General features: G+C 24.2%; 1 protein-coding gene across 1 annotated transcript; it reads left to right on the top strand.

Moving 5' to 3' along the window:
- The first annotated feature begins 211 nt into the window (after positions 1-211).
- On the top strand, positions 212-655 carry LOC131624138 (uncharacterized). The gene has a single exon (XM_058895117.1). It carries the CDS (start codon positions 212-214, stop codon positions 653-655), a length of 444 nt encoding a protein of 147 aa, XP_058751100.1.
- The last annotated feature ends 13,365 nt before the right edge of the window (positions 656-14,020 follow it).

The raw sequence follows: 14,020 nt of genomic DNA, 5'->3' as shown, positions 1-14,020 counted from the left end.
GCAAAATGATATAGGATCTTAGGGGTAAAAATTAGGATATGAAACCTAGTCTCTTCATCAATTGGATCATGACTTGTTTTACTACTATTTTATAAAAGTTCAACATTTATGGGAACTATTCTAATTTTCTACATGCCAAGAGAGGGATAAGGCAAGGGGATCCCATAACCCCCTTGCTCTTTGTTATCATAATGGAGTATATGCATAAACTATGCTCAAGATGCAGAGAGATTCGAATTTCAACCACCATGCCAAATGTGATAAACTCTACCTCACTAATCTGAATTTTGTAGATGATGTCCTTCTGTTTTGTAGAGGAGATGCCAAATCAGTAGAGATAATGATGGATGCCTTCAGGAGGTTTTCTGAATCAACGGGGCTTATATCCAATCCCTCCAAGTGTATAATGTATTTTGGAGATGTGGATAATGGCATGAAGGAGATTTTGAGAGTGGCTACTGAATTTGAAGAGGGATCACTTCCAGTCAAATATCTTGGAGTCCCTCTTACCAACAAGAAGCTTACCATTCACCATTATAAGCCTCTAGTGGAGAAGATTGTTGGCAGAGTACATCATTGGACTACTAAGCTCCTTAGATATGCAGGGAGAATTCAGTTTTTCAAAAGTATATCTTGTGTCATTGCTCAATATTAAATGCAATGCTTTCTAATACACAAGTATGAGATCAAAAAGATTGATGCTATTTGTAGGACCTTCATCCGGACTGGTAAACATGAGCCTAGCATAAAAACCTTGGTTGCATGGAAGAGAGTATGTAGTCCCAGAAAACAATGAGGCCTTGCAATATTTGATTTGAATATGTGGAATTGTGTTACTCTTATGAAATTCTTGTGGAATATATGCAGGAAATCTGATAATATATGGGTGAGGTGGATTCACACATATTACTAAAAGGCACCAATGTGCTGGAGTATGAAATAAGTAAATAATTTACTTTTATAATTATCAAATTTAAGTCATAATAGTTTTATTATAAAATCAATTGTTAATTATAATGATTTTAATCAGTTACATATACAAATTTTTATTTTAAATGTAGTAATGAGCATGCGAGAGGTCATGAGTGTTACTGAAAAATCATAAAGTAAAAAAAACATAATTAAATTATAATGAATTGAAATAAATGAGTTGTAATAAAGAAGATAATGAACATGTGAGCAGTTTTGGATGTTATTGAATAAGACATAAAGTAAAAGAAACAAAAATAATATGAATATATTGAAATAAATATTTTTAAAAGTATATAAAATTTATAAAAACATTTAAATATGTAAAATATCAATTATTATATCAATTTTATTTTTTTTATAAAAGTATTAAAAAATTATAATTTTTGTAAAATCTTAAATAAGAATACTAACAGTTATAAAATTATAAGTTTTTTACCTAATATATTTATATTTTTCCTTCATAATTTTTTTTGCAAGTAATAAAGTATGAATATAATACAATATTTAAATGATTTTATAGATTTTAATAAATTTGATGGTATTGAATAGACATAAAGTAGAAGGAACAAAAATAATAGGAATAAATTTGAATCAAATTATTTTTATTAATTTTTTAAAATTTTAATTCAAACATTTATTAGAAATTTTGTATTATATAATTATATTTTTAAATTTCTTCATAAATTATAAATTTATATTAAACAATTATAAAAATATAGTTTTTTACCTAATATTTTTATAATTTTTTTCTTCGTAATTTTATTTTGTAAATAATAAAGTGGGAAATATAATATAATATTTCAATTTTTTTATAAATTCCAATAAACTGAATGTTATTGAATAACATAAAATAAAAGAAATAGAAAATAATAGGAATAAACAGAAATAAAATTATTTTTGAGTATCTATAAATTTTTATTCTAAATTTTATTTGAAATTTCGTGTTCTATTACTATATTCTTTTAATTTACTAAACCAAAATTATTAATTTATATTAAAAAGTAATAACTTATTTGGGAGGGAGTGAAACTTTTTTTTAATATTCGTAAGGATATTTACCTAATTAGGTCAAAATTTTAATAAAAATATATTCTAAAATTATATGTATTATTTTTAAAATTTTAAATACTTATAATTTAAAAATCAAATTTTAAAATATTTATTATTATTTTAAAAATATAATTTTAATCTATAATTAGGTCAAAATTATATATATATATATATATATATATATATATATATATATATATATATATATATATATATATATATATATATATATATATATATATATATATATATATATATATATATATATATATATATATATATATATATATATATATATATATATATATATATATATATATATATATATATATATATATATATATATATATATATATATATATATATTCCTCCAAACCACACTTTTTGCTTTCCTCCGAATTGGGTGGATTTAGAGAGAAGGGGAGAGAATCTCAATTTTAACACGTAAAAATTATTATATTTACTAAAATATCCTCAGTTTTATTTTAATATTTCAAAATCATTTATTTATTTTCTTTCCTCTTAATGCTTCTCTTCTATGTGATTTTTCTCGATTGTTTCCATCAACTTATTATAACTATTATCCACCTTCAAATTATTTTCATTTTTTTTTACTTAATACAAATCATAATCATTGCATTATTTTTATAAATTTTTAATTATTTATTTATGTTTATTTTTTCTTATAATTTTTTTGTTTAACCTATTATATTTACTTTTATATCAAGTTTTAAATCATTCACTTTATTTTATTTTTTGTTTAGTCATTGTCAGGAACGGACACAGAAAAATCATATAGTGGGGGCAAAATTTACATATAAATTTGTATAATTACAAATATAAAATTTTTTTTCATAAATATATTTTCTTGTTTTCTATAAAAATATCATATTTACATTTTTTCTCTCAAAAATAATGGTCACTTTAAAAACTAATATAATATCTTTTCAGTGAAATATTTATTTATTGAATTTTGTTTCACTAAATTATTTCAATAATTATAATTAAAAAACATTTTAATAAATATTGTTAATCTCATCATTAAAATTAATTTAATTAATTTATGGATTGAATTTCCTTTCAAGAAATCATTCCAATAATTATAGTTAAAAAATATTTTAATAAATAGTTTTAATCTCATAATTAAAATTAACTAAATTAATCATTTCTTAAAAACGTATATATAATATAAATGTACATTTTATTTGAGGCGAAACTTAACAGTAACTCTTCTTTTATATTTTTAGATATACAACAAATCATCTTTAACTTTTTCTCGTTTTAGTCATTGAAATATATAAAACAAATATGTATAATAATATGTATATATTATATACTTCTTAAAAATTAACTTAAATTTAGTGGGAGCCACTGCCTACACTACTCTAGCTATGGGTCCGTCCCGTTCATCTACTTTAATATATAAAAGTTGATTACCACCAAAATTTCTTAATTACCCTAATCACAGTCAATTTAAGATGGTTTTACATACCCCTGAAAGTAATTACACAACTAATCATCATTACATTCCAACAACTAATTTAATGCAAATCTTTTTTATTGGAATATGAAAAATATGCACTACGTTCTATGCCACTCATTGCATTGGAACATTCATCTTAATAAACTCTACCCTTTCATTTTTTCTCGCTGCATAATACATTTGAACATTGAGTTTTTCAAAACCCTAACCCTTTCAATTTCCTCCATACATCTATAAAGTTGTATACTACAAGCAACATTTATTTTCTCTCTCATTTCCCCCACCTTCCTCATACTCTCTCTTTCTCCTCCGAAAAAAATCCCAAATCTCTCATTTTTCCTCCATAAATTACTTCGGGAAACCCTATTCTAATTCCAACCTATTTTTCCTCTTTTGAAGGGATTTAGGCATTGGAAAACAACAACAGAGTATCAGATGGGGTATCAGATTCGCTACTATTCCTTCGTCTTTCACTAATAATTCTTTGAGTTCAATTCTCTTTTCCATTCGATTTCACAGTTTATACATTGCATTTGCAGGTTGTTTACATAAGACTTTCTAAACTTTGAAAAAAAATGAAGTTGTACTTTCTAAACTTTGAAAAAAATGAAGTTGTACTTTTACCGCAAGATTGATAGAGTGGAGATGATTTCCATGTTGTATGGTTTTATTTACATATAAGCGGTGTTTGTTTGATTTGAAGCATATTATTTTTATCAGTCTAACTTCTGATCTATTTTTTATTCATTCTCTTCCTGAGGTTCAAATTTTTTTCCCAGATCTGAATTTAGTTCTATTTTTAATAATATAAGTGTTTATGTTTATGAAAATAAAATAAAATTTTATTTCTGATAATTGATAAACTTTTGATCTCTGTGTGTGTATCAAAAATACGGAATTCACATGTCTTAGAGTTTGGTTTGTATTGAATTTTTGTAACCATGTTTCAAAACATACAGGAGGTAATAATCAATTATATCAATTCTAAGATATCAAGTATATTGATTTATTCATTTATGTGTATTAATTTATTCATTCTAAATAGATATGACACTTCTTTATGCAATGATATCAAGTAATAACGAAAATTGACCTAAACCTTTTTAATTAAGATAATTGATTTTTATTTTAAATCTAATAAATAAATAAAAATATTGATTTAATTTTGAATTCAAATTATTTTAAATAATTGAGATAATGTTAATTTAAAAGATGTTAAATTTAATATATTGTTTTGCAATAATTAGTTTGATATAAAAAACACGGGCCGATAAAAGTTTAGCAAGATAGTTTTAGTACTATAAAAATTTATTCATTCAATTAGTTATGATTTTTCTTATAAAATATTTATTTAAACCAATGGGATAAACAAATTATATCTAATATTATGACATAATAGAAGGAAAAAAAACTTAACTCATTATAATTAGAATTTATATGATTCATTTTAATTTCAAATTAATAGATAAAAAGTATTTAATTATATTTATTTATTACAAATAATAATACTCTTGGTTAGATGGCATATCGTAACTAATAATTAAATCACAATTTATTGGAAAGAGAAAAAAATAAATGGTTAAAAAAATGGGGAATATATTTGTGTCAAAATTTAAATTTTTTATATCAAGTTATTTTTCAACAATGATTCAGTAAAAAATCAAATGTTCAACCATATTTATAAATCATAAATTATAATATACCATAATAAATCATAATTAATAATTAATATTGTGAAATAATGTAATTATTGAAATATTAATTTTTTTAATTCAAATTGATTCGAATCTTTTGAATATTTTAATTTTGGGGACAACTTCTCTACCCATCACAAAAAGTTGGATAGTGTACCTCCAACCAATCACATCATTCCATCTCATTTAATACATTTAATTATTTATTAAAATACTATAAAAAAATAAGAATTCATCTTTAATTTTTCTTAACCATCATTAATTACAGTTCCAAATGATAACGAATAAAATAGCTTAGTATAAATTAGACAAGCATACTGTATAAGCTTCCAATTAAATTATTACCATTTTTATTATGTGACTCTTTACGTGCCAAATATTTATGTTTCAAATAATTCAAGCATGCTTCATTGCTTTTTCCAATTTAATTATTTTGATTCTCAATGTTAATTGTAGCTAATAAGTCTTGAATGCATTATTTTTTAACAGAAAGGTCGCACGTGAAAAAAGAAGAGTCACAAACACCGCTTTTGAACCACAGTCCTTTCTAATTTCTTCCGCACAATGTTATTTATTACTTTAAATATTAATCATATTTAATCATACTTGACCTAAAGTCCTTTCCCAAACCCTATTATACTTCCAACAGTTTTTCTCGATTAAAGAAATTAACACATTGGAAACAGAAAATTAACCTTTTGAATTCCCACTCTATTCATTCATCAAATTTTTGTTTTGATTTATAGTAGATTTACGATTCACACCAACCTCTGCGTTTGGTTTACTTGCCTTTTATTTATTAATGTATTTTTTCAGTGACAAAGAGTAGAAAATTTGACTGCATCAAGGACATTAACAAAAAAATGTGGAGATGGTTTGATGGGAGAACAGTCTCATTTTTCATTAAATTTTCATAATAATCAACATTAAGAGCTTATTAATAACAATTATACATTAATCAACCTAATAAAAATATTATGTTGAGTTAACAGTCCCAAATTATTAATCATAGAAATAATAATATTTTTAAAATTAATACATAATAATAATAATATCTCTAAAAGTTATTTATGGCTAAAAAAATTCACACGATTAAATTTTTTTTTTGTTTTCCAATCCTAATTTATTTAATACAATATTAAATAGTTTTATTTTATTTTATCGCAATCCTTTGTCATTGATTAAACTGAACCTGTTAGACAAAAGAAATAGATTGATCTTATATACGTTCGTCCATATGGTGAAAAAGTAAAGGACCCAATAGAGGTAGATTTTAGGGACCCAATAGAGGTAGATTTTAGTTGTAGTAGGTTTTAGTTGTAGGTGGTAATAATTAATAGTCTTTTTTAATTAGAAGTTTGAAGAAAATGTCATTGGAAATATGTAGTTTTAGGTGATAATAATTAGTCTTCTTTTTTAACATTTGCAATTATTAATTTTTTTTAAGAAATAATTGATCTACTATTATAATAACTACTATCATAATAAAAAAATCGATGTCTACCAAAATTAATTTCATGTCCAAGTTTAAACAAATATTTTAATCCGATTTTCATGCCTTCAATTGTCTTTTTTCATCATCAACTCATATTAGCATGCCTTATGTCTTTAATATTTGACAATATCTAAAAACAATTATTATTTCTTTTGCATGCTACAAGTTTTCCAATCAATTCCAATATCTAAAAGTAATCATTACAGTTAATTAATCATAAAAAAAAGTGAAATTCATATAACTCTCTACCTTCCATACAATTCCAATATCTAAAAGTAATCATTACGGTTAATTAATCATAAAAAATGAAATTCATATAACTCTCTACCTTCCATACAATATCAACAAATATATAGTACCTTGACATAATTCAAATTCAAATAGAGGAATCAGTAGAAAATAATTGTAAATAAAGAAAGAGTTGGTATATAAATCTTTTTCTGTCAAGATTATAAATAAAATTATAAGTTATTTTTTATTTAATAAATGTTCTATTTTTGTTATTGGATATGCAATTTGAATTAAATATTTTTGTTGTTTTTATTCCATTACATTAGTATTTTTGATTCGGTATGAGTAGTTAACAGAAATATAAGAAATTAACGAGTAACATTAATATTAATAACATACATCTTTTGTACAAATTTTTCTTTGGTAAATCAAATTAAATATATATATTTAAAGTTAAATAATGAGAATTAAATGTCTTGCATTGAATTATAATATGTCATTTCATTATTTTTTGTTTCTTGACTTATATAGATGTTATAATTTTTTTTGCAATTTTTTATTTTGATAATTTAAACTTGCAATTTGAATCATGCTCATAAAAAGGCGGGTAGACATACTAGGGGTGGGAGCCCATAAAAATTGTTGATAATGTGCGTCTGCGGAAAAAAAGGCGGGTAGACATACTAGGGATGGGAGCCCATAAAAATTGTTGATAATGATAGTACATAATAACTACATTATCTCAATTTTTATTTATTTTTTTACTTTTTATCAAGAACTATATTTTTTCAGAGTTAAAATTCTAATCAACAATAATAATTAATTATCTCTAGTATTATTTTAATTTTTATCCAATTTTATTCTTATTTTTTAGTTCATTGTAAAATATATTTAAAATCATCTCTATACCTTTCATTATTTTGTTTGTCTTTCATATTATTTATTTTGCCACATATTTTTACGTATTAATATATTTCTCTTCACGACAATAAGTTACCAAAAAATTTATAAATAAGAAATAATTTACTGTTGATACAATTATTTTTATAAACGGCAATAAATTATAAGTATTTGTATAAACGGGAAAAGTCAACTGTTGATAAAATTATTTTTATAAAACTGGAATAAGTTACAAATATTTTTATAAACGGGAAAAAGTCAATTGTTGATACAATTATTTTTATAAACGGAAAAAGTCTAAAGTCTACGGTTGATACAGTAATTTTTTTAAACGGGAATAAGTTACAAATTTTTTTATAAATTGGAAAAAGAGAATAAGTGGTTGAGATAAATAAGGGAAATATATGAATCTCTTGATGAAAAAACAAATCACAATTTATCATAATTAATAATTAATATTATGAAATAATATGATTATTCCAGCACTAATTTTCTTAATTCAAATTGATTTGAATCTTATAAATATTTTAATTTTTCTTTAACCAACATTAATTACAATCCCAAATACTTCTGACGAATAAAATAACGAATAAAAAAAGCCTATAAAATAGGTATAACAAAAATAAGTGTTATCATATTATACTAATTTAGTATCACCATTTTATACTAATTTACTATTTATAACGACATTGTACGAACCGTGCGAACGCACGGGTAAATGATTTCTTAATTATTTTCTTTTTCTTCTACTAAAATATACATTTTTCGACGAGTCAAAGCTACTTAATCTGTATATATTTTATTTACATTTTTAACCATCACTATATTATATTTATTTACTAATGATAGATAACTACTTAATTATTTCTTTTTTTATATGTACATATTAATCTCTAACTATATTTTTGAAAAAATATATTTATTAAATATATTGAAATTTTTATTTAAAATAAGTGAAAAAGATTTCAAATACTTATAATAAGATAGGGGTATGAATGACAATAAACAAAATTTGGACAAAAAAGTTTGGTACCTGTTACCAAATCAAATAAGTATAATCACATATATTATAATGATATTGTATGATGCGTGCGAACGCAGATAGATGACTACTTAATTATTTCATTTATTTTTTCTACTAAAGTATATATTTTTAATTAGATTAAATTAATATTTATATGACAATTATAATTTAAAATATTTTTTATTTTTAATTTATATATCTTTTATATATATTTATTAACTATCATTATATATTTAATTATTATTTATATCGACTTTGCGTGACCCGTGCGAACCGCACGGGTCCTTTACTAGTTGTATTAAAAATTTTAAATTATTAATTTTAATAATAACTTATTTTATGCATTTGTTTTATTAGATGATTCATCACTATTTAAAAATTGTTATTAGCATATAGTTTCATGAGTGTCGGAGAGTTATAATCTGAATCATGTGTACATAGTTTATTAACGTTATGGTAAATTATAACGTTTTACTCCTTCAATATTAACAAATTTATTACCAAAAAAATATTTATGAATTTTTCATATTTGAATATTATATCACTTACATAAGATCATAAGGGTAAAAATATAATTTATTAATAAAACTCCCTCCCCTCCCCTCCTGAACCAAACATATTTTTAATTAAAACCCATCCCTTTTCCTCCTCTCTCTTATTTTGAACCAAACACTTATCTGATAAAAAAACTCCCACCTCCCCTCCCCTTCCCTCCATTAAAACTCATCCCCTCCGCTCCCCCTCATTTGAACCAAACAGACCCTAAAGGGCTCAGTGTTAGCCAATTTCTTTAAGACGACAATGAGATCCAATTAGGATCAATTCTTTGTGTTTGAGAAATTTGAGATATATGTTAGTTGGACCAATAAATATCTTAGTGATCTTTGTAATCAATTTAACTATATTGAAGATCTCTCAATGTGAGAGGACTAGACATAGCTTTGAGTTAAGGGGGGTAAACTAGAATAAAAATTGTGCGTGAATATCGCTTCCCTTATCATTTTACCTTCTAACATTTATGATTCACAATTTAAACTTTCCCTCGCGTTTTCTCATCTTCACCAACAACGTTACTAGAAAAATGCAAGCACACATCCAAGAAAGACAACATTATCTGAAACTGAAACTACCAAACATATGTTTGAGAAGGATCCAAATTAAATAACAAAGTCATAATCCTTTTCAAACTGAACTTTAAATACAAGAAAATCCTTTTTTGAATTTATATCCAAATCCACAAGGTCATCCATTGCCATCACCCTATCCATGAACTGCATGCATTTGATAAAAGCGAACTGATTATGAAAAGTTTATCAATAACCAAGGACAATATACGTGCCAACATCTTATCCATTATTTTTATCAAAATAACCAATGAGAGATAGGTCGAAATACCATTAAAAATATGGTAAATCAACCATCGGGATAAACACCTAAAGTAAGACGACAAATTGTTGGACTAGGTGGCCAAACAAAAGAATTGGTTGAACGTAGTCCTTACACAGTCCTAATTAGAGGCTATAATAGTTTGAAGGAAAAATTTGAAACCATCTGGACCTAGGATCTTATTACCATTACTTTAGGCCACCACCAAGTCGATCTTAGTGAAAAGAAACATATAAGAAATATTAATTAGAGATATCCTCGAAAAAGATATAATAAAACTCAAAGTAGTTTTAATAGAAGAAAATCCCAGAAAATTGATTAGTAAAATACCTCACAACCTCCTCCCTCACTTAACCACCACTATCCACTTACCCCTCCCCAACACGGAGAGACATAATGGGTATTTCTTATCCTTCTTCTATTCTTAGGACAAATTTGAAAATAACATTTGTTATTATGTCTTTTCTTGAGTCACTTAGCCCTAGACCTTTGTAAGGTCTGAGAGTCTTTGAATTTGAGAAGGGACCAAATCTCTATCAAAGTTGAACTTCTAAAGGAAACTTCCTCACTTTAAAGAGAACCTTCATTTGCCTTCTTATCTAAGATATTAACTATCTCCCATAAAACTTGAACATTCAACCCATCATTATTAAATACTTCTTTACTCAACAACTTCAAATCACCCTTAAGAGATTCAAGTTTCTCTTTAAACTCAATTTTTCACCAACTCGAAGAAATATAACTGTCTTAGCTTATTTTTACAATCCTTTCCAAATCTCTATGTTTAATCTAATAATTGTTAAATCTAAAAAAGTATGAGATCTTATACTTGATTATAATAGTGCATAACAAGTGAACAATATATAAATATCATAGAGGAGAATAGTGCATATAACAAGTGAACAATATATAAATATCATATGTGAGCCCTCAATGGGACGTAAATCCAAACAAATCTCATCATCCCTTCGAAATGAGGATTCTATTCAAACGACTAGTTGTCGCCAAACATATGATTTTAGATATGTTGTTCTTTCAAAATTATAGATATGGTAGATGGAAAAAATCCTTGTGGATTTTACATACACAAATGATTTTCTTTTGAAAAGGTATATACATTTGTTAGTTGTTTCTATATTACTAGTCCATTAAAAATAGTATATTACACTAAATTATTAGATATTTGATGTGTGTCCACTTTACAATTGTGAATTATTTGCTCTTTAGAGCATACTTAGAAAGCCTTCAACCATTTTAAAAGTTTCTTAATTAGTTGCCGCCGTTTTTTGTGTAACTATACAAACTAAATAAACCGCCAACCACCTTAAGTTTGGTTTTAATGAAAGAGTGCAATGAGGGGGGTCCCCATAATGAAATGAAAAACTAGAAGATACAAAGACATGACCTACATCATGTTACTTTTCTAAGATGTGACTTGCCAACTACTTGATGACTATTCAATGGTTCATCATTTAACCACAAATAATGGTTATGCTCAGCCCACTTTTGTCCACTAGCCCCATTCCTCTTCCAATACCCACCATCTTTGCAGTACTTACATTTTCTTTAGTTTGTTTGTACTTTGCAATATCCACTTCTATCTCTAGTTAAGCTTTTTCATGCTTATAATTTTATATTTGACTTTAATTTTGAAGCTACCTACAACTTATAGAGCATGTTTAGACTGATAATTGATAGTGAATATAAACAAATCATTGGCATACTTTTTTCTTTTGGTTTAATTGTAATTTTGGTGTTTTTTTAAAATAATTTTTAGACTTATATCGATTTTTAAATGTGCAATTTTTATATGTTGTTTAATAATTTATAAAATTTGATCCTACATTCTAAAAATACTGATGTGTCATATTTGAATACGATGCAATATTTATTAATTTGATAAATTATTGTCATGTAAAACTACATAGCATAATTTAACAAATAAATTGGTTAATATTTTTTATAAATATATAAAAAAATAGAAAAGTTTATATAAAAACTATCAATATGCGATAAATGATTCAATTGAAATTCAATCATTTTAGAAGTTTTTTGTTGGGATGAAATATCAAAATTATTCATTTATTAAAATTTTAGTCATTTTAATAAAATTTTAAAATTTAGGGTCAAATTTTAAATTAAAAAATAGAGATCAAGTTGCAAGTTTACAAAATTTTAGGGGTCTATTTGTAAAATTGAAAATCATCAAGAATCAATTTGTAATTTTTTTACAAATTTGAAGGGTAAATATGTAAATTTTTTAAAATATGGGACCAATAAACAAATTTTAAAATAAATAACAATAACCTATTTGACATTCATAATCTATCGAATACGAAAGAGATTTCAAATTCTTTAAATTTAGTTGTCTTTTCAAAATCATTAAATTTAATTTGGACAAATTATTTCATAAATTTTTTCCTTATATCAATTCTTTTCATATTTTAATTTAATTAATTTTTTTAAAATCATTTTAAATTGTCTTAAAATATTATATGTTTTTGTTAAAATGTCTCATCCAAATACACTCTAAAAATATTTATAAAAATTAAAAAATGCAAAAGAAAATTTAGTAGAGAAAACAAAAATTTAATAAACAAATAAAAACTAGAAAAAAACCAACATAACCTAAGAATAATGACAGTCCAAAAGTTATGACTAGTTTCAATGCGCCTTACGACCGACCGTAATAATAAATATAAATGAAAATAATAATTTTTGGCTAAATTATCATTACTTTTATTCTTTGTTTTAGCCCATGAATTCTTATATACCTTTTGTTTCTTATATTACTTTTATTATTATAAAAAAAAAATTAAAAAAAAACATAAGATATACAGTTATATGGTTCGATAAAAGAAACATAAATCATTTAATTAAAGTAAAAAGAGCTTACCTTGTTCCTACATTTAAATATCAATATATCAGCAACTATTTAAACCTTTTTAGGTATTATGACTCCTTTTATTTTATTGGTATTTTTACTATTTTTTTCAAGTTATTAGTTTCTACTAGTTTATTAAGTTTCTGACTATTTTGGTTTTCAATGATTTTATCTATATTTCTTAATTATTAAGAGTAGTTTTGTGGTAGTTTAGTTGTTTAATCTTTCCTTTTTTAAGTTTTTTAATTCATTTTTCTGTTTTTTACTAGTAATTTTAATATCTTTTAAAACTATTTAATTTAAGGTTATTTATTTAGATATGTCATTATATATACTAAGTATAATTTAGCATGACTATAATTTATTAAATTAATAAATGTGACATCAACATATTTTTAAAATATAAGGTTTAATTTTAAAAATGATAAAATAAGGGAGTTAAATTGCATATTTAAAAATAAATGGTTTAAATTAATGAATGTCACATCCATAATATTAATGAATGTCTCCCACAAACGGCCATACACATACACACGAACACACACAATCTTAGAAAATAAGGAAAGTAAAAAATACTAAGAAAATTTGGAGTCCAAATCGATCTCTGAAAAAAGCCGTCTAGGATGAAAATAGTGAGAATTTTTTCACCAAATTTGACCATTACCGAAATGCACATTAATATAGAAAGTTTATTTGCACAATAATCACCTTTCTATAAATGTATGAAGAAATTATGTTCAAACTAAAGTTAATTCAATTGTTCCATCATTTTTTTAATTTTCAAGGAACTAAATTTTTGTCGATGAAAGTTATCAAAGTACTTGTGGAGTCTTCTTTATTCCAAAAGATTTCTTCTACCATGACTGTTAACATTAACAAGGATATTGCTCGCAAACTATTC

The sequence above is a fragment of the Vicia villosa genome, unplaced genomic scaffold (genome assembly GCF_029867415.1).
Source record: "Vicia villosa cultivar HV-30 ecotype Madison, WI unplaced genomic scaffold, Vvil1.0 ctg.000106F_1_1, whole genome shotgun sequence".
NCBI lineage: Eukaryota > Viridiplantae > Streptophyta > Magnoliopsida > Fabales > Fabaceae > Vicia > Vicia villosa.
This window is presented reverse-complemented; position numbering and strand designations above follow the sequence as displayed.

Coding starts and splice junctions, on each gene's coding strand:
- LOC131624138 (XM_058895117.1), top strand. CDS start 212: ATGCTCAAGATGCAGAGAGATTCGAATTTCAACCACCATGCCAAATGT.